The sequence below is a fragment of the Papio anubis genome, chromosome 13 (assembly GCF_008728515.1).
Source record: "Papio anubis isolate 15944 chromosome 13, Panubis1.0, whole genome shotgun sequence".
Taxonomy (NCBI): domain Eukaryota; kingdom Metazoa; phylum Chordata; class Mammalia; order Primates; family Cercopithecidae; genus Papio; species Papio anubis.
In genome coordinates this window covers 100,975-121,785 of record NC_044988.1, presented here as the reverse complement: position 1 = coordinate 121,785, position 20,811 = coordinate 100,975, and the positions used below count along the sequence as shown (strand labels likewise).

The 20,811-nt window shown below is 51.8% G+C and overlaps 1 protein-coding gene and 1 long non-coding RNA gene across 2 annotated transcripts in view; both read left to right on the top strand.

Annotated features, from left to right (window-relative positions):
* The first annotated feature begins 757 nt into the window (after positions 1 to 757).
* LOC101016387 (fructose-1,6-bisphosphatase 1) overlaps positions 758 to 20,811 on the top strand; it is a 32,630-nt gene continuing 12,576 nt past the window's right edge. Inside the window, exons 1-2 of the mRNA XM_031654877.1 lie at positions 758 to 992; positions 19,274 to 19,436. Coding sequence (XP_031510737.1) covers positions 823 to 992; positions 19,274 to 19,436 — 333 coding nt within the window. The 5' untranslated portion in view covers positions 758 to 822. The remainder of the gene's footprint in view (positions 993 to 19,273; positions 19,437 to 20,811) is intronic.
* Positions 999 to 4,803, top strand: LOC116269976. Its single transcript, XR_004177768.1, has 2 exons — positions 999 to 1,855; positions 4,556 to 4,803. It is a non-coding gene; the product is annotated as an uncharacterized LOC116269976 (long non-coding RNA).

The window sequence follows — 20,811 nt, the reverse complement described above, 5'->3', positions numbered from 1 at the left end:
TCGCTCGGCATTTCGCTCATCGACTCAAACAATAACAAAACAAACAAATCGTTCAAAATAATAACTCGAACTCATCATCTCGTTTCGAAAATAATAACTCAGGCTCATTTTCGGCATCATTTCAAAAACAATAACTCAGACTCGCTCATCGACAAAACAAACTCAGACTCGGCTCATCGACAAAAACAACTCTTTGAACTCATTTCACATCGTCAAAAACTCGCTCATCTCGCTCAAATCAAAAACAAACTCGCTCTAGAAGGCGGTCTGCCCAGGCGGGGCTGCTGCGGGTTTCGCTGCCCAACTGGGGCGCGGAGCAAGTTACTCAACCTCCGTGAACTTCCGTGTCATGATTGTGGAGGAAACTCCTGCAAAGAAACAGCTTTTCTCTCCGGCGGGTCCGACGGCCCGAGCCCCGCCCCGCAGCGCGGACGGAGGACGCGGAGGCTGCGGGGGCGGCGCGGGGAGGGTCCGAAGATCCGGCGGGCGGAGCCGCGGGCTGGGCGGCGGGAGGCGGCGCGAGGTGTTCCCGGGGGCGGGGGCGGGACCGATCCGCGGCTAAAGGTTCCCGGTTCACCCGCCCGCGCCCGGCCTGGCCCAGTCTCACCGCGAGCGCCGCGGACACTCGGGGCCGCAGTCGTCTGTCCGTCCTCCCGCCAGGTCCCGCCCCGCACCTGCCCCCGCACCTGCCCCCGCACCTGCCGCCGCACCTGCCCCCCGCACCTGCCCCCGCACCTGCCGCCGCACCTGCCCCCGCACCGGCCCCCGCACCTGCCCCCCGCACCTGCCCCCGCACCTGCCGCCCCGCGGCCCGGCCCCGGCATGGCTGACCAGGCGCCCTTCGACACGGACGTCAACACCCTGACCCGCTTCGTCATGGAGGAGGGCAGGAAGGCCCGCGGCACGGGTGAGCTGACCCAGCTGCTCAACTCGCTCTGCACGGCCGTCAAAGCCATCTCCTCCGCGGTGCGCAAGGCCGGCATCGCGCACCTGTGAGTCGCCTCGGGCGGGGCCCGTCTGTCTGTCTGTCTGTCTGTCTGTCCGCCCGGGGAGCCTGTCCGGCGCTGGGCCCTCTGGTCCTCCTGCGTCAGCCTCTGTCCGTCTGATGTCCGGGCGCCTCTCTGCAGAAGCTGGCTCAGCCTCACTCAAGTTCTCACCCCCTCCCTTGACCTTGGAGGGGCCACCTGGGGGTCCGTCTCGCAGGTGCACGCCTGATTCCATCCCGCGTTCCTCTCCTCTGCCCTGAGCAGCCTTCCTCGTGCCCCTCTCAGCCGGCACCTGGCCTGCCCGTCATACCCGCCCTGGCCTCAGACAGGAAAGTGCTGGCTCAGGTGCCTTCCTTCCCCTTCTCTTCTCTGTCCTCCTTCACTCTTTCTGCGATTAGGCACCCGAGTCAGGTTTCTAATCCAGTGTCTCTGACCCGAAACGAGACTTGTTAGGAGCGAGTGTCCCCCTCCCAAGCAGGCTGGGAGGTCTCCTGTGTGTCCAGAGCCTTTAGGAGCAGCAGGCCTGGTGTGCAAAGGAGCTCCCGTGGGCTGCCCCTTGCTGGGACCGTTGCCATGTTGTGCCAGAAAGAGGAAACACCCAGGGCTCCAAAACCCTTATCCATTTGCAATGACGGTGTGTGCAGCCCCCACCCAATTAGTGGAAAGCTCAAAAGTTGTTTGTAGAATGGTTTCGGATGCTCTGTGGGGTGCATCTCGAACGTCACTGGGCACCGGAATCATTGGGGATCTTGGTAAGACGTGTGCCCTCTTTCCGTCGCTCTGGGACGGGTCCTGAGATTCGGCATTTCTGAGAAGTCCTCCTGTGGTGAATGCTGCCCGTCAGATACTGTGTGTCTGCTGATCTCATTGTGAGTAGCAAGGGGTCAAGGCGAGGGGAGACTCAAAGGACCCCTTCTTGTGAGGTTTTTGTGAGTCACACAACATCCTTTCGTTTGTGTTGGTGTGCACAGGTATTTTCTTTTTCTTTCCTTTCTTTCTTTTCTTTTCTTTTTTCTTTTTTTTTTTGAGACGGAATTTTGCTCTTGTTGCCCAGGCTGGAGTGCAATGGTGTGATCTTGGCTCACCGGAACCACTGCCTCCCGGGTTCAAGCGATTCTCCTGCCTCAGTCTCCCGAGTAGCTGAGATTACAGGCATGTGCCACCACGCCCAGCTAATTTTGTAATTTTTTTTTTAGTAGAGACGGGGGTTTCTCCATGTTGGTCAGGCTGGTCTCGAACTCCCGACCTCAGGTGATCCGCCTGCCTCGGCCTCCCAAAGTGCTGGGATTACAGGCGTGAGCCACCATGCGCAGCTGTGCACAGATGTTTTCTAGCTAACTGATCCACACTTTTAACTAAAGGGTAACTGGGTTTTCAGATTGTCCATACACCTTCCTAACATTCCCTGCACTTACGTACGCTATAAAAATGACACATGATGGACTGGGCGCGGTGGCTCATGTCTGTAATCCCAGCACTTTGGGAGGCCAAGGCGGGTGGATTGCCTGAGGTCAGGAGTTCAATACCAGCCTGACCAACATGGTGAAACCCCGTCTCTATTAAAAATACAAAAGTTAGCTGGGTGTGGTGGTGTGCGCCTGTAATCCCAGCTACTTGGGAGGCTGAGGAAGGAGAATTGCTTGAACCCTGGAGGCAGAGGTTGCAGTGAGCCAAGATCGCGCTATTGCACAGCAGCCTGGGCGACAAGAGTGAGACTTCGTCTCAAAAGAAAAGACACATGATGCTCAGAGCTGACCTGAACAAATGTAATCCCACTACTTTGGTTTGGAACGCATGTCTCCATTTTTAAAATCTCTTCTCCGCCCCCCATCCTGCAATCTAGATTCCTCTTCTTACTGGGAGGCTGCCTGGCGTTGGTCCCACAGTATGGATTGGCGGAGACCATTCATGTAAAGGAGTTGTATGATCACATTTATTTTTGAATATTAAGCAGACATGTTAAGGAAGGCGATGACTCCATTGCTGTTGCCTCTGGCCCCTCTTAATAACACATTCCTAAGGATTCTTACTTTAGAAACACACCCAGGTGAAATCTTATTCAAGCTTTAATTTACAGCTATTATAGGTGGCTCACAGCTTTAACTGCCTTTGAGGACCAGGGATATATTTTAAAAAGAGGGCTGTCGACTGGGTGCTCACACCTGTAATCCCAGCACTTTGGGAGGCCGAGGCAGGTGGATCACCTGAGGTCAGGAGATGGAGCCCAGCCTGGTCAACAAGGTGAAACCCCGCCTCTACTAAAAATACAAAAATTAGCCAGGCTTGGTGGCGGGTGCCTGTAATCCCATCTACTTGGGAGGCTGAGGCAGGAGAATTGCTTGAACCCGGGAGGCGGAGGTTGCAGTGAGCCGAGACTGTGCCACTCTACTCCAACCTTGCGACAGAGTGAGACTCTGTCTCAAAAAAGTAAGTCTCAGAAAAGAAAAAAAAAGGGCTTCTCATGTCTGATAGCTTAAAAAATGGTCAGTACCTGTCACACTCCTAGAGAGACTTAGAAATGTAAGATGTGTTTTGAAGTGTCCCACTTCCTAAGTAACCTTAGATAGCGGGACCTCAGATAGTGAGATTTTGATAGTAGGGCCTGGATGAAGCATGCTAATTTTGGCTACAGAAGATACGTGTATTATTTATTTATTTATTTTGAGATAGAGTCGCACTCTGTTGCCCAGGCTGGAGTGCAGTGGTGCGATAATGGCTCACTGCAGCCTCAACCTCCCCGGCTGAATTGGTGCTCCCACCTCAGCCTTCCCTGTAGCTGGGACTACAGGCATGTGCCACCATGCCGGATAATTTTTGTATTTTTGGGAGAGACAGGGTTTCACCGTGTTAGCCAGGATGGTCTCGATCTCCTGACCTCGTGATCCACCCGCCTTGGCCTCTCAAAGTGCTGGGATTACAGGCGTGAGCCACCGCACCCGGCCATGTGTACTTTTATACTAGATAGTTGTGAATACCAGGCTTTAAAGAAATATTATCATGTGGCATTCGTTGACAAAATTTAAACCATTCAATATAATCCAAGGAAAGAGTGAAACCCACCCCATATGTATCCCGGGGGTATCCACTGTAAATGATTTACTGCTTATTTTTCCAGATACTTCTTTACACTCATATGAGTTTACACGTGAACACATATTTACATATGCCTATAAGTAAACAGCAGACAAAATGGGATCACACTCAACACACGCTTCTGTAGTTTGCTTTGTTATTTAACATTATTCAAGGAACATCCTTCAATGTCAGGACATCTTCATCTACCTCGTCTGCATTCACGGCTGTGTGCTGCTCCCCTGCGCACATCAGGAGGTGTTGAACTTGTTCTCTATTTTGGGGCACTTCGGTTTTTACCAGCCTTTGGGTGTGACAGTGCTGTACCCTTGGGACTGGTGTTGATGCCTGGTTCTTGGGGTAGCTGAGAGGGAGGACTAGATGCTGGACACAGGTGATCTTGCGGGAAGTTCAGCGTTTGGCCGTTTGCAGTATCGCATGTCATCGGGCAGGTAGCATGATTCTCAAACCAGGCCCCCAACTTCCATTCATTCCAGGTGCTGAAATCCGGAATGAAAAACCAGCATTCCTGCAAAGATCCCGTTAGTGCTGAAGAGCAGACCTAGAACAGCATGTACCCAAAGGGATGGGGTGACTGCAGGTTTGCAGGAACCTCACTGGAGCCGGCTGAGGGAGCTCACCCGGGGTCATGATGGAAACATCAGGAGTTGAAGCACAGAGCCTGGTGTAACCTAAAGTTGCTGTTGTAGTCACTTTTATTGCTCCTATTAAAACATTCATGGAATCGTTGAGTTTTAAACTGAAAGGCACTCAACAGTCACCTAGTCTGTAGTCTATCACCTCCTCATACAGAAGAGGACCCTGAGACTGAGGAAGAGGAGATGACTTGGCCTGTGGCTGGGGCCTCAGGAACTCCGGCTTGGGGCTCTTTTGGCCACACTACACATCTCTTCCTTTATTTTTTAGAAATCAATTAAAATTCACCAAACTCTAAATCTCATCCATTAGTTATTCCGGCACCGGTCTTTTTTTTTTTTTTGAGACGGGCCTCACTCTCTGTCACTCAGGCTGGAGTGCAGTGGTGCAATCTCAGCTTACTGCAACCTCTGCCTCCTGGGCTTAAGCGATCCTCCCATCTCAGCCTCCAAGGCAGCTAGGGCAACAGAAGTGCACCACCACACCCGGCTAAGTTTTGTATTTGTATTTGTGTTTTATTTATTTATTTATTTACAGACAGAGTCTCACTCCATTGCCAAGACTGGAGTGCAGTGGTGCAATTTCAGCTCACTGCAACCTCCGCCTCCCGGGTTCAAGTGATTCTCCTGCCTCAATTTCCCGAGTAGCTGAGATTACAGCGCACCCCACCATACCTGGATAATTTTTTGTATTTTTAGTAGAGATGGGGTTTTGCCAAGTTGGCCAGGGTCGAACTCCTGGCCTCAAGTGATCCACCCGCCTTGGCTTCCCAAAGTGCTGGGATTAGAAGTGTAAGCCACTGCGCCTGGTCTAATTTTTGTATTTATGGTAGAGACAGGGTTTAGCCATGTTAGCCAGGCTACATTTTTGATGTGAATTCAGGCTTAGATTCCAAGGAGCCGTTGCTTTGGGCAAACGTGCCCTGGGAGACTTCCCTCTGGGCTTCCGGCTCCCTCCATCCCCTCTTGGGAGAGAAGCTGTGCAGGTCAGGAGAACGCTCTGCAAACCTGAGTCAAGCTGATGAAATTGTGGTTCAAATGTCAGGTTCGAATGTTGTCTACTTTGTTTGCATTCCTTTGGAAGTAAGGGGTCCTCCAGTGGCTTCAGCTTTTTTGTTTTGTGGAGCTGACCTCCCTTTGTATCCATTTCCAAATCACTGACTGAAGAATTCACTGATTTCGTTCAATTTCACTAAATATTACTGAACATCCACCCCCCATGTACAAAGTTCCAGAAGACGAGAACAACAGAGTTTACTCTGTAGGAAAAAATATTTGTATAGTTATAACACGCATTAGAGGTTTTGAAAGATGCTTGCTTTTTTTTTTTTTTTTTTTTGGCGGAGTCTCGCTCTGTCGCCCAGGCTGGAGTGCAGTGGCACGATCTCGGCTCACTGCAAGCTCCGCCTCCTGGGTTCAAGCAATTCTCCTGCCTCAGCCTCCCGAGTAGCTGGGACTACAGGCGCAGCCACCTCGCCCGGCTAGTTTTTGTATTTTTAGTAGAGACGGGGTTTATCCATGTTGGTCGGGCTGGTCTCGATTTCCTGACTCCGGTGACCCGCCCGCCTCGGCCTCCCAAAGTGCTGGGATTGCAGGTGTGAGCCACTGTGCCCAGCCTGAAAGATGCTTTCGCGGTGGCTCAGCCTGTAATCCCAGCACTTTGGGAGGCTGAGGCAGGGGGATCACAAGGTCAGGAGATCGAGACCATCTTGGCTGACTCAGTGAAACCCCATCTCTACTAAAAATATAAAAATTAGCTGGGTGTGGTGGCAGCGCCTGTAGCCCCAGCTACTCGAGAGGCTGAGGCAGGAGAACGGCGGGAACCCGGGAGGCGAAGGTTGCAGTGAGCTGAGATTGGCCACTGCACTCCAGCCTGGGCAACAGAGCGAGACTCCACCGAAAAAACCAAAAACAAACAAAAAAATTTTTGCTTTCATAGAGGCGCCAAAAATGCGATTTATGGTGAAGGACTTCGGGGCGCCAAGAATGGGCAGGTGCTGGACCTGGCGGCTGGACCGCAGCTCAGGCTGGTGGCCACGGGGGAGGAGTCCTGAGAGGGGAACGTGTTTCTGGAAAAGTTGCCCACTCACTTTGACCAAAGCGTGGAGTGCTCATGGTGGGTTCGTGGCTGTGAAATTGTGGATACGTTGGGGAAGCATCAGATGGCAAGGGTGACCACGTTACAGGTTTGCGGGTATACACAGGGAGAGATGAAGGATTTTGAACGTTTTTTGAGTGGGGCAGTTGCGTGACTGGAGACAAATCTGGGGAAGGTGTGGCTGGAAGCACCGCGGAAGAGGGAAAGACAGGACACGGGAAAACCAGTGGGAAGCGGGAGGCTGAGTTGAGTAGCCGGCAGAGCTGCAGCCTTGAAGGGGAGAGGAGGGATTTGGAAGAAGTCTGAGCATGGATTAGATGAGAAGGGCTGTGAGGGAGGTTCTGAAACTGCTGGTCCTAGCAACTGAAGGCAGAGCCATGCCACCACAAAACAAAACACACACACACAGGGACAAGGAGGAGCTGGCGTTTAGAGTTTGGGGAAGGAGGGAAGGTGATCTCAACATTCCGGAAAGGCTGAACTTGAGATGTTAGCGGGTGACCTGTTGGGAGATGCTGTGCAGCCTGCAGCTGGCCTTGCCCGTCTGTTTTGGCACACTGGCCCTGAGGCAGAGAAAGGAGGAGGAGATCTGGAGCGGTTTAGCGGACAGGAGTGTGCAGGGATTCAGAGCACGTTGTGGAGAGAGATGGAGCCAAGCTTAGATTCCTGGCCCTGCCCTTCGATGTCTATGAGGACTGGGCTGTTGATGTGACGTCACTGAACCTGTTTCTCCAGGTGTAAGATGGAGACAGCTGTGTTTTCAACCTCAGAGAATCGTAGGAGGATGAATTAAGTTTACTAATCGGGTACCAATGTTATTAATATCATTGTTTTCCTGAAGGCTATTTATTTATTTATGTTTGAGACAGAGTCTGGCTGTGTCGCCCAGGCTGGAGTGCAGGGGTGTGATCTCGGTTCACTGCAACCTCCACCTCCAAGGTTCAAGCGATGCTCCTGCCTCAGCCTTCCAAGTAGCTGGGATTGTAGGCGCCCGTCACCACACTCAGTTAATTTTTGTATTTTTAGTAGAGACGGGGTTTCACTTTGTTGGCCAGTCTGGTCTTGAACTCCTCACTTCATGATCCACCTGCCTCAGCCTCCCAAAGTCCTGGGCTTACAAGTGTGAGCCACTGCACCTGGCCTGTTTTATTTTTATTTTTTGTAAACTTTTATTTGAACGTTTTGTTCTTCATTCGTTGGCAGTATCCTGTGTGCCTTATCAGCAGGGACGGAGTCCAGGCATGTTACGTATTAGAACAATGTTGCACCCAAAAGTGGCTGCAGGAACTGTCCTCCCACCAGACTCATACAGTGTCCAGAAGAGTTACTTTTACATACGGGGTCCTCTCAGTTGTTTGACAGAAGAAATAATAAAGAGCTTCAGATTTCATTTTAGAATGACAGGTCAGCTAATACATGTTTAGGCTTATCTTCCAATTTGCAGTTTTTGACATTAAGCTTTTAGAAACTTTACCAGATTTATTTTATGTTTCTTGAATTGTCTTCTCCACATGACCAAAGAGTGAAATTGCAACTTCGTTTCCATAAAAGCTCTGCCAGCCTCGTGCCATCCTGTTTACCAGTTTAGCTCTGCCAGCCTCGTGCCATCCTGTTTACCAGTTTAGGCCCACAGGAATGCAAGCAGAGGCAGGTATTTGTGACCTTTGAAAGCAGCTCTCACTGCAGGTGCCTCTTCTTCAATGTATTTCTGAACCCTTGGATGTTCCCGGCCGGGCAAATGGTTGATTACCGTGGAATCAAGCAGTAACAAGCCAGTCTTACCTTTGACTTTAGTGATAAGGATTAAGTAATAATCCCCCTCCCTTTTGGCTGAGACGGGTGTTCGGAGCCCGAGTCTGGTGCTTTTGCGTGCTGTGCGAAGTGTTGCTGCCGCAGTTGTGTTGCTCAGTCACAGTGACTTCGGGAGGAGATGGTCCTAAGTCAGCAGAGCCGGGCAGCCCTGGAGGGCTCTAGCTCTGTCAGCCCCTGGCTCCAATCCTCGTGTCCTTCAGTGCTTTCAAGATGCTGTGACAGGCAGCCTCCCCCAGTCATCACAAATCTGCATGTTCAAAGTCCATGGCTGTGAAATGGTTTGTTCTGTTTTAGAAACCATTTGCAAACTTGGAGAACAATGCTAACATTTAATAAAAATCTCCAAGGATTTCAAAACACTGGCCACTTTATGCTTCTAAGGTGTTCCCCGTGATATGAATTAAAATGACTTACAGCTCTTTAAACTTTTCAGTGGGGTTTACGGTAAAAGTAAAGAAGAGACATGATAGGCAGTTTCTGCAGTTGAGTTCTGCCTCCCAGACTCCAGAAAGAGCTCCTTCGTGTCTCTGGGGTTGGAAAGGGAAAGGGCGCAGAGGCTTCAACCCTGCCTGGTGCTTTTCCACTTTACTTGGGCTGCAGGGCCAAGCAATTTGAATAAAATTGAAGTGAAATGTCAAGAACATCTCAAATAAATAATATTCCCAGTGAGATTTTATCAAATGTAAACTTGGAGCACTTTTTTTTTTCTTTTGCCAGTTCCTTATTGGCTGTACTCCAAGAAGTTGCCTGCAAAACTGGTTTAGAGATGCTTCCCCTTCCCCCAATCCCCAGACCAACGACACTTACTTAGTGGATGCCTGCCGGGCTCTGTGAAGAGCATGTGGCTGCCTGGGCGGGGAGTGCTGTAAACCAGGTGCATTATCCACCATCCCCACCAACGTGGCCAGAAACAGCCACTCAGGGGCTTCGCACAGCTTGATGGAGGCCACATCGTCGGTAAGAAGCAAAGGCAGAATCTGAACCCAGCTCTTTCTGGTGCTGAGTTCTTGCTTCTCCGCATGGTGTGTTACGCCAGGCGAGCTAGGGGTGGGAATGGTGACATTTCTTGCGCACTTGCCTATGCACCAGGCACTCTTCTGACCACTTTACCTGTATCAACCCAGTTATCCCCCCTCTATCAACTACGAAGCAGACACACTACATTCCCATACTGCAGATGAACCAGAGGTCACAGATGCGAAGTGACTTTCCCTGGCTGCTGAGCGTGGAGCAGAGCTGGGATTAAACCCTGGTGGTGTAGAGGGCCAGCCTGGGGCCTTGACCACGACACTCTAGTTTCCTGAGGAACCAGGTGAAAGGCCACTGCATTTGTCTAACGCGGTGTTTGCACAGCAGACACACTTTTACCACGAAGCTGTGCTAATCTGAGGGTTTTTTTCAGGGGTCAGAGTCTTGGATGGTAGAGGTTATGCACGCAGGCATTACCAGCACCGCTGGGTCTAATGGAGTTCATGATCTTAGGAATCCTTGGATCCTTTTATTACTCTCTAAACGTGTTCATCCATTTACATTGAGAACCCACTATGTGCAGGCATTGTTCTAGGTGCTAAGGATACATGGTTAACAAAATACTCTTTTTTCCAGGATCAGGAACTGGTAGGTCTTTCCCCCTCCAGAGGCACATGTTTATGCAAGAGTTTCAGGCCCCTGGGATAATACACTCGGCGTTTCCCTGATGCCCTGCGCGTTTGCTTCGGACCTCACTAGAAACGCCTCTGGCTGCCTGTAAGGTTCTCATTGCGAATGTCCCAGGTAGAGGGCTGTGCGTGGGACGTGGCCGTCCTCAGGGTGGCCCGTCAGGTGAGGGGAGCTCAGAGGCCCTCCACTCTTGGCATTCTTGTACAAAGCAGGTTGGGCCCAGGCCTCTAAGATCGGGGTTTTAGATAGCGTTTCCAGGGGTGGCAGCCCTGTCTGCGCCCTCCCTCCCAGCGGCTCCTAGAAAAGAGTGGGCCATTCCTAAGGCCATGAAGACAATGCCCCATAAAGGCCGCGCTTCCATGCCTGTGGGCTCTCCCCGTCCTCTCTTGGTGGGGGTTGAGAGACTAGACCCTCCCGCTACCTGCCCAGGAGTGGGGGTTCTGTGATGTCACTGATGCCGGTGTCTCACTCTTGCACACATTTTCCAGGCTCCCGGCACCATAGAGGATCTCCCGGAGGCTAGTGCCTTCAGCTTCAGGCTCTGATCCTTCCTTGTTTCTTTAATTATCCATCTTAACCACCGAAATCAATTAACAGCCTTCCTAGTTAACAGGCTGCCATTTTCTAGGCCAAGGCTTGGGGTGAATTAGTTCCTCCAAGCAGCTGTGGTTTTATTTCCAGAAGCAGCCCCCAGATCGATAGCTGTGCCTATTCAATGACCATGGGTCTGTGAAGGGCATAAGCAGGACCCATGCTAATCAGCTCTGCTTTTTCTATATTAAAAAAACTTTTGGCCGGGTGCGGTGGCTCACGCCTGTAATCCCAGCACTTTGGGAGGCCAAGGTGGGCAGATCATGGGGTCAGGAGTTTGAGACCAGCCTGGTCAACATAGTGAAACCCTGTCTCTACTAAAAATACAAAAATTAGCCGGACGTGGTGGTGGGTGCCTGTAATCCCAGCTACTCAGGAGGCTGAGGCAGGAGAATCGCTTGAACCCTGGAGGGGGAGGTTGCAGTGAGCTGAGATGGCGCCACTGCACTCCAGCCTGGGTGACGGAGCGAGACTCTGTCTCAAAACAAACAAAAAACAACAACAAAAAACCTTTAATTAAAGTTACCCAATAGATTGCATGTAATATATACTTGTTTTATAAACTTAAGATACAACATGGAACGAGATTTTAAAATATATATAAATATAGTATAAATCATGATTAGTGCTTCCTCATCATTGTTCTCTTTGCTGTTGTGAAGAAAATCTCAGCTTCAGCTTAGATATATGGAAATCAAATATCCGCGTCTCTGGAAGATTGCAATTTAAAAGCATGTCCTGGAATTTTCGGCCGCAGTTTGAAAGCACCTGTTGATTCACAGATGCCTGGAAGTAGCTGACGTTTGTGTAACACTGTGCCGTGGTTCGGGCGGTGCCCTGGGGTTCTGTGCAGCTGGTCTGGCCTCCTTGCTGTGAGGTGCGGGCATTTAAATTCCGTGGCCAGCAGTACTGGCCAGTGGTGCTCTGGCCTCAGCAGGTGCCCTGTTCTCTTGCTTGCTCCCTGCTACTTCTCAAGGAAGACCTCAAGCCAATCCGCTCCTTATGCTCTGACATTTCTCCTCTTAGGCCCAAGACAGAAACGGTGGAGAAAACGTCACAATGTCGCCTTTCCCCTCTGTGATAACTTTTCTTTCTTTCTTTTTTTTTTTTTTGAGACAGAGTCTCTGTGGCCCAGGCTAGATGCAGTGATGTGATCTCGGCTCACCAACCTTTGCCTCCTGGGTTCAGGCAATTCCTGTGCCTCGGCCTTCCAAATAGCTGGGATTCCAGGCATGCGCCACCACACCTGGCTAATTTTTGTATTTTTAGTAGAGGTGGGGTTTGGCCATGTTGGCAAGCTGGTCTCGAACTCCTGGCCTCAAGTGATCCACCTACCTTGGCCTCCCAGACTGTTGGGGTCACAGGCATGAGCCACTGTGTCTGGCCACCTCTGTGATAACTTTCATTCGGAAAACATTTCCTTGGCAGATCGTCACTGGCTCCATCCAAATCGCCCTCCCTGCCCCTGCATGATCAGCCCCGGCTGCTGCTGCTGGCTCCTTTTCTGGCAGCGGGGCTGGGGGCAGAGCGGGGGCGGGGGGGGAAGGGAGCTAGGCCTGGAGGTTTACAGCTCGCTCAGTGCAGCCCATGTCTTAGCCATTTCACTTGTTCCTCTCTCTCCTTTAATTGTGAGGCACGGTTGGCCTGGGGAAGGCCTTTTTGGACAGGGTCGTGTCACGGTTTCCCATATCCCTGCAGCCTCATTTGTGCCTTATCCCATCCCCAGAGAATGGCAAACTGGGTGATCTGGAAGGAGCCGGTGGTGGGTGCAAAGGCTCCAGTCGAGTCCCACAGAGGGTAGTTGGTGTCATCACCTCTGGTTCACAGCTGCCTCCTGGAAACGGCTTCCGAGGCAGGATGGGCTTCTGGCTCCACTGGGCTCTCCCGGAGCCCTCCTAGAACTTGAGGCGGGGGATGGCAGCTGCCGCATTGGCTCGGGCTCAGGGCTGTCTCACCAGGAGCTGAGGCCCACACCTGCTGTTGACTCTAGGCAGCCCTCTCTAGGTGGTGATTGGAATACAGAGCGAATGCTCTTGTTTCTCTGTCCTTCAGGGCCTTTGAGGAATGATGACTGATCAGCAGGCAGACATTTATTATTTCTTTTTCTTACTGAGGTGGAATTTAACTCTTTGTTGCCCAGGCTGGAGTGCAGTGGTGTGATCTCGGCTCACTGCAACCTCTGCCTCCTGGGTTCAGGTGACTCCCCTGTCTCAGCCTCCCGAGCAGCTGGGATTACAGGCATCTGCCACCACTCCCCACTAATTTTTTTTTTTGGATGGAGTTTTGCTCTTGTTGCCCAGGCTGGAGTGCAATGGCGCGATCTCAGCTCACTGCAACGTCCACCTCCCGGGTTCAAGCGATTCTCCTGCCTCAGCCTCCTGAATAGCTGGGATTACAGGCATGCGCCACCATACCCAGCTAATTTTGTATTTTTATTAGAGACAGGGTTTCTCCATGTTGGTCAGGCTGGTCTCGAACTCCCAACCTCAGGTGATCCACCCACCTCAGCTTCCCAAATCGCTGGGATTATAGGCGTGAGCCACTGCGACCGGCCAATTTTTGTGTTTTTAGTAGAGATGGGATTTCACCATGTTGGCCAGGCTGGTGTCGAACTCCTGACCTCAGGTGATCCGCTCACCTTGGCCTCCCAAAGTGCTCGGATGACAGGTGAGAGCCACTGCGCCTGGCCGGACATTTATTATTTCTAAGGGGGCTTCTGAAAACTTATGGAGAAAATAAACTGCATGTGATCTTCAGCTAACCCACTCCCTGAGCATGCTTCTGAGGACTTTCCATCTGTCAGGATCACAGAAGCCTTGCCTGCTTGTGACTTCATTGACCGTTGTAAACGCTTTACTCGGGACATCTCAAGCCCTCTCAGGGTCCCCGAGGTGTGATGCGGGAGGCTTGATGGAGCCTGCGTCTGGTCCTGACCGCCCATCGTGACTGTGCAGCCCTGACAGTACCAAGCCAGGTGGTGTGACCAGCACAGGGTGCGGCCCGCTTAACGCACTGCGGCTCAGAGGAGACCCGGAGACGTGATGGACACCCCGACATTGTTGCTATCAACATGGCAGCATGGTTGGCCGGCAGCTGGGGGAATTCGTTCTCTTGATCCACTCACTGTTTCTACCTTAGGATCCTTTTCCTGTGCTTTTCTGGAAGGGTTTCATAATGCTGGGATTAACCAGGAGAAGCCTCCCCCAAGATATCTTAGCAAAGTTCTGAAGCATGTGAACATTGAGTTGGAGGGGCCCAGAGTAATTGTCTTCGTGTGTTCTTTTACACTTGAAAGACAACTGAGGACAGCTGGTGAAGACGGGAGGGACCCTCACTGGGGGTAAAGAAAGGGGCAGGAACCAGTTAACACATCTGTCGCCACCCAGTGGCGTCATGGAAACGTGGAGCAGGTGGAGCCCATTTCCTGCCGGGGTTTGGTGGACGCAGGTGGCTCCGTCTGTGCAGGTGCTGAGGGCCCTGCGTGGTTTGGTGGACGCGGGCGGCCCCGTCAGTGCTGTGGTGGGAGGGCCCCAGACAGGCCTGGCGGGATGGGAGGCCCCATCCGTGCAGGTGGTGAGGGTCTGGCGTGGTTTGGTGGACGTGGGCGGCCCCGTCAGTGCTGTGGTGAGGGCCCTGCATGGCTTGGGTGGATGCGAGCACCTTGACTACGCAGGTGCTGGGAGAATCGCGCCATGCATCCTTCCAGAGTGCCAGCGGCCCCATGCTTCCCCATCGAACAGGGTGTACCCATCCCTTCTGTAATTCTCGCTTCTCTGTGTTGGTTCCCTCAGGTGCTGGAAGGATAGGAACCATCTGAGACTCCTGGATTGCAGTGGGGAGGCCTGGCTGGTGGTCATGATTTGCCAAGTCTCCCACCCTGACACCGACTGTAACCTCTCGTAGGCCTGGGCATGATCTGGGCCAACAGAAGTTGCTTCTCACTTTAATCTGGCCAACTGCTGAGTCTGCAAGCTCAGAAAATGCGATCCAGCGCATCAGGAAATAGCCTACTTTCATTTAATCCCACAAAACAAGTCACGGTGCCCCTGTGTTTAGGACACAGTTACAGGATAACTTGTCTCTCCCTGGCTGATGGGGCTGGCCTGGGAGTGCTGTACATCGGAGCCACCTCACAAGGACTTTCTCCCCCAGGTCTCCTCTCTCTGAATTTAGGTGCTTCCTGGATCCAGGCATCACAGGAAAAAGTCAGGCTTTGCAAAATCACTTGTATAAATGTGCACATAGGACCCACTCCCCTCCATCTGGAAATATGTGAAAAATGAACTGACTGTTTGCTTTGGCTCAATTGCTAACACGCCGCTCTTCTCCTTCTCTGGAGTCTTTACTAGCTGACTTATTTGGGCTCCTTTAGGGCTTTTTCATTTCCTCCCATTCTTTGTTTTTGTTTTTTTGAGATAGAGTTTCGCTCTTGTTGCCCAGGCTGGAGTGCAATGGCGCGATCTCGGCTCACCGCAACCTCCACCTCCTGGGTTCAAGGGATTCTCCTGCCTCAGCCTCCCAAGTAGCTGGGATTACAGGCACGCGCCATCACACCCAGCTAATTTTTATATATTTAGTAGAGATAGGGCTTCACCATGTTGGTCAAGCTGGTCTTGAATTCCTGACCTCAGGTGATCCACCTGCCTTGGCCTCCCAAAGTGCTGGGATTACAGGTGTGAGCCACCACGCCTGGCCCATTTCCTCTCCCATTCCTTTTTTTCTTTCTTTTTTTTTTTTTTGAGACAGAGTCTCGCTCTGTCGCCCAGGCTGGAGTGAGCGGCGCCATCTCGGCTCACTGCAAGCTCCGCCTCCCGGGTTCACACCATCCTCCTGCCTCAGCCTCCCGAGTAGCTGGGACCACAGGTGCCGCCACCACGCCCGGCTAATTTTTTGTATTTTTAGTAGAGACGGGGTTTCACCGTGTTAGTCAGGATGGTCTCAATCTCCTGACCTCTTGATCCACCCACCTTGGCCTCCCAAAGTGCTGGGATTACAGGCATGAGCCACTGTGCCCGGCCTATTTCCTCCCATTCTTATGAAAAACATTCAAAAAGGCATTCAGCTTGAATGCCCCCTTTGCAGTGAGATCTTCCTGACCCTCTAAATTAACCATGTACCTTCTCATCTCCCTCTCCTGTCACCTTGATTTGTTTTATGTCAGCGAGCACCTGTCACTCTCTGACGTATCTTTTTCATTGAAAATACTTATTTCTTGTTTGTCTCACCCCAATAGAATATACCCTCCATAAGGGCGGGGTCTTACCTACCGTGTTCAGCACCGTAACCCCAGCATCTAGAACGGTTCCCCGTGCACAGCAGGTCCCCAGTGAATATTTGTGGAATAAGTGAGCACTCAGACAGCTGTCTAGGAAGCTTTTGAGTAAAAGAGACCATGGCCTGAGTGTTCCTGAGGGAAGTGCCTGAGCAGATGGGACTTGGACCAAAGCGTAATATAGGACTTTCCTTCCGCACCTGCCTCAGTGCCTCATCTGTGTCCAGTGCCTTCGGGCCCTCTGCCCAGCCCTCCCGGCCCCTGAGCTGTCCCTGTCGGGCTGCGCCTATTAGTGCTAAGCCTTTTGTGTGTGTCATCTTATGTGATCCTCTGACAGCCGCGTCAGGGCGGACCTCACTTCCCTCTTTGGACACGTGTGAAAGGGAGGGAGGCTCAGAGAGGGCAGGGGAGCCTGGGAGCTGAGACCTGGACCTGGTCTCTGCCTTGAAGCCCTCCCCCTGGTCCATCGGTGCTATTTGCCCTCCGGAATCAGAAGTGACTTTGACAGTGGGCTGGGCATGGTGGCTCATGCCTGTAAATCCCAGCACTTTGGGAGGCTGAGGTGGGTGGATCACTTCAGGTCGGGAGTTCGAGACTGGCCTGGCCAACATGGTGAAACCCTGTCTGTACTAAAAATACAAAAATCAGCTGGATGTGGTGGCTTACGGCTATAGTCCCAGCTACTCAGGAGGGTGAGGCCCGAACCTGGGAGGTGGAGGTTGCAGTGAGCCGAGATCACGCAAGTGCACGTCAGCCTGGACGACAGAGTGACACTGTCTCCAAAAAATAAAAAATAAAAAGAACAATAATCATAAAGTGACTTTGACGGTGCAGCTCTCAGGCTGGGAAGGACGAGCACTGCCGCTAGTGGGGTCACCGAGGGAGCTGCCTTTGAGCTGGTGGGCCCTGCCAAGTCCCTCTGGCCTCCCAGATTTTGGCACCTTCTTCCTCCACAAGCCCCAGCCTCACAACTAGGGTGAGAAAAAGATTGTGTGGAAATAGAATCGAAAGCCCAGGGACACGGGGTTCAGCTCAAAGCTCCACAGACCTCTTGGTCTTTTTTTTTTTTTTTTTTGAGACAGAGTCTTGCTCTGTCCCCAGGCTGGAGTGCAGTGGCGCGATCTCGGCTCACTGCAAGCTCCGCCTCCCGGGTTCCTGCCATTCTCCTGCCTCAGCCTCCCGAGTAGCTGGGACTACAGGCGCCCGCCACCTCGCCCGACTAGTTTTTTGTATTTTTTAGTAGAGACGGGGTTTCACCGTGTTAGTCAGGATGGTCTCGATCTCCTGACCTCGTGATCCGCCCGTCTCCGCCTCCCAAAGTGCTGGGATTACAGGCTTGAGCCACCGCGCCCGGCCACCTCTTGGTCTTTTACTCATGAAATAGGAGTAATGGGTGAAAAGAGAAGCGGCAGGAGGAGGGCTCGTGGGATGAGATGCGCTTTGCAGTCTGGAAAGGGAATGATGCCAAGAGTGGCCAAAAGACGCTGACAGGCGGGCACGAGAAGACAGCCGGAGCTAGCTCCTGAGACAGTCAGGCCGGACCAGGCACGTGGGTTTGGACGGCTTCTAGAAGGTGCTCAGTTTTGCCCAGCCAGACACAGCAAGTTATGTTTTGGGCAGATGTACTTGCAGGAGCTGAAGCAGCCACGGCTGCTGGGTCGGGGAGCGTCAGTTCCCAGGCGAGCCAGGGCTGCTGGATCATGGATCAGGGAGTGTCGGTTCCCAGGCGAGCCACGGACACTGGGTCGGGGAGCGTCGGTTCCCAGGCGAGCCACGGCCACTGGATCAGGGAGCGTCGGTTCCCAGGCGAGCCACAGCTGCTGGATCATGGATCGGGGAGCGTCAGTTCCCAGGCGAGCAAAGCTCTCTCCTTGCTCTGTGCATCCTTCCTGTGAGACGTCTCCCTCCTTTCTGTGTTCAGGGCGACCCCAGGCTCTGACAACCTGCCGCTTCTCAGTCTAACAAGCCAGGCTGCATTTGGACAAGCCACTGGATTCTGGGAATTCTACACTTACTGACTTGCAGATAGCTTAAAAATAGTGAAAACTCCAGGATCCCTGGAACTTCCATGCCCTAGGACTCCTGCCAGGGGCCCAGGGTGTCACCAGGAGAGCCCTGGCCTGGGAGTCATAGGCAGCATCTCGCCTCCGCCCTGCCTGTGGAGAGGCCCACAGGAGTCTTGGGGTCTGAGTGTTCTCCTCTATGAAATGATGCCTTGTTTCTTTTAGGGTCTTTGTAGTTATAAAGCCATAAACCCCTTGGCTTGGCTTGAAACTCAGGCTCCCCCCGACCCAGGCTTGCTGGGTCTCGGTATTGAGTTGTTTAACCCGTGTGTTTGGGCCAACACTGGTTCTTTCTGGGCAGAACCGAAAACCCCCCAAACGTTTTATGTAAAAAGCGCGGACACACGTACTGCAATAAACAGATACCCACGTATCTGCAGTATTAAAAATGTTCTTGGGGGAGTATGGTTGAGGAAAAAATGTTCTGAAAAGCTCCCTAGGGGAACCACAATGAAAACAAAGTTAAGAAACACCGATTTAACCACAAAAGCGTGCAGGGCACCATGACCGGTCCGAGGTGAAGAGGCGGGTGGTGGCATCTCCTCCTCTCTAGGGTCTGTCCAGAGGCACCACCGCCCTTCCTGCCTCGTTCTCCCAAGCTGTGCGTCCTCCTTCCTTTCTTCTAAATCTTTTTAAAATTTTTATTATACTTTAAGTTCTGGGATACATGTGCAGAATGTGCAGGTCTGTTACACAGGTGTACACGTGCCACGTGGTTTCCTGCACCGATCAACCCGTCATCTACATTAGGTATTTCTCCTAATGCTCTCCCTCCCCTAGTCCCCAACTGCCTGACAGGCCCCGGTGTGTGATGTTCCCCTCCCTGTGTCTGTGTGCTCTCGTTGTTCACCTCCCGCTTATGAGTGAGAACAGGCAGTGTTTGGTTTTCTGTTCCTGTGTTACTTTGCTGAGAATGACGGTTTCCAGCTTCATCCATGTCCCTGCAAAGGACATGAACCCTTTCTTCTAAATCTTACCGAACACTCACTTTTGGTGGGTTTATGGACACATCTACATACTCTGGTGGTCATGGCTTATTTTTTTGTGGCTTTTGTTCCCTGAAGCTATGGCATTGCTGGTTCTACCAACGTGACGGGTGATCAAGTTAAGAAGCTGGATGTCCTCTCCAACGACCTGGTTATGAACATGTTAAAGTCATCCTTTGCTACGTGTGTTCTCGTGTCAGAAGAAGATAAACACGCCATCATAGTGGAACCAGAGAAAAGGGTGGGTCCGTACTTCCACCGTTGAGGGTTTTAAGGCAGCTGGTTTTCTTCCCAGCTTCGTAACTGACTCCACTTGTTTAGCGGAGTTGGGTTCTGGGAGTCCCTCTAGATCCCCCCTGCAGTCTTTCCACAGCTTCCACCTCATTGCTGCCATCTCTTGAACCCTCCCTGCGCCACTGTGCAGATAAGTGCTGTGGCTCACGCTGCCCTCTCTCCAGTGGACTCCCATGAACTCATCTCCATTTCTAACTTTTTATTGCCATGTTTAATGCTCTTCAAACCCTGGCTTCTGTCGGCCATCTCTTTTACTACATCCCCATCCGCCAGATTCCTGACCGTCACACTGACCCTCCTGGTGGCCTGGACTGCTGGAAACTTCCACCCCTGATGCGTGCATTGGAGTCCCTGGTGGTCGGTCTCAGCTTCTTCTTCTTCTTTTTTTTTTTTTGAGACAGTGTTTTGCTCTTGTTGCCCAGGCTGGAGTACAGTGGCGTGATCTCAGCTCACTGCAACCTCTGCCTCCCAGGTTTAAGTGATTCTCCTGCCTCAGCCTCCTGAGTAGCTGGGATTACAGGTTCCCGCCACCGCACCCGGCTAATTTTTGTATTTTTAGTAGAGACGTGGTTTCACCATGTTGGCCAGGCTGGTCTTGAACTCCTGACCTCACCTCGGCCTCCCAAAGTGCTGGGATTACAGGTGTGAGCCACCGCACCTGGCCTTGTCTCTGCTTTTTGAGAGCAGAAAATGAATCTTATTTGTCTCTGTGTCCCAGTGTCTAGTGCAATGCCTGGCACATTGGAGGGCCTTGACAACAAATGACTGTTGAAAAAGATTGTTAAATGAAAGAGTATTCCCAGCTTTTACAAAACAACAATTGTAATTAAAAAACAAAACTTCTGAGATTCGATGCACAGTTATATGGGCTTACTATCTTTCTCAGCTTGAGAGGAACTGGGAACATGAAGGAGTAGAATTAGGAAAAAGCAGTGAGAAAATGAAGAGGCTGCCTGTCCTCACCCTGTTAAGAGGGCAGGAGCCACATGTGATGAGGTTGTTTTTCCTAAAATAGCCCTACATGCTAGACTTGAAGTTCATGTTTTTCTCAGCTGGGCCTTTCAAGGTCTTTGGCAGCGTCAGGCATATAGCTTAGATTTGTTGTTTAATATTCTCCATCACTCACGCTGGGCTGCTCTGTCTACCACGGGCCTTCGTGACAATTCGTGACAGGCAGGTTCCTGTGTTCCGGTTCCAGTTCCTCCTGCGTTAGTGAGAGAGGTCTGTGAAGAGCAAGAGGGCAGGGAATCATGTGAATCTGCTACAGACATTTAAAAACCACACTGGAAAGTGGCTAATTTGGAGATGGAAAACTCCCAGTG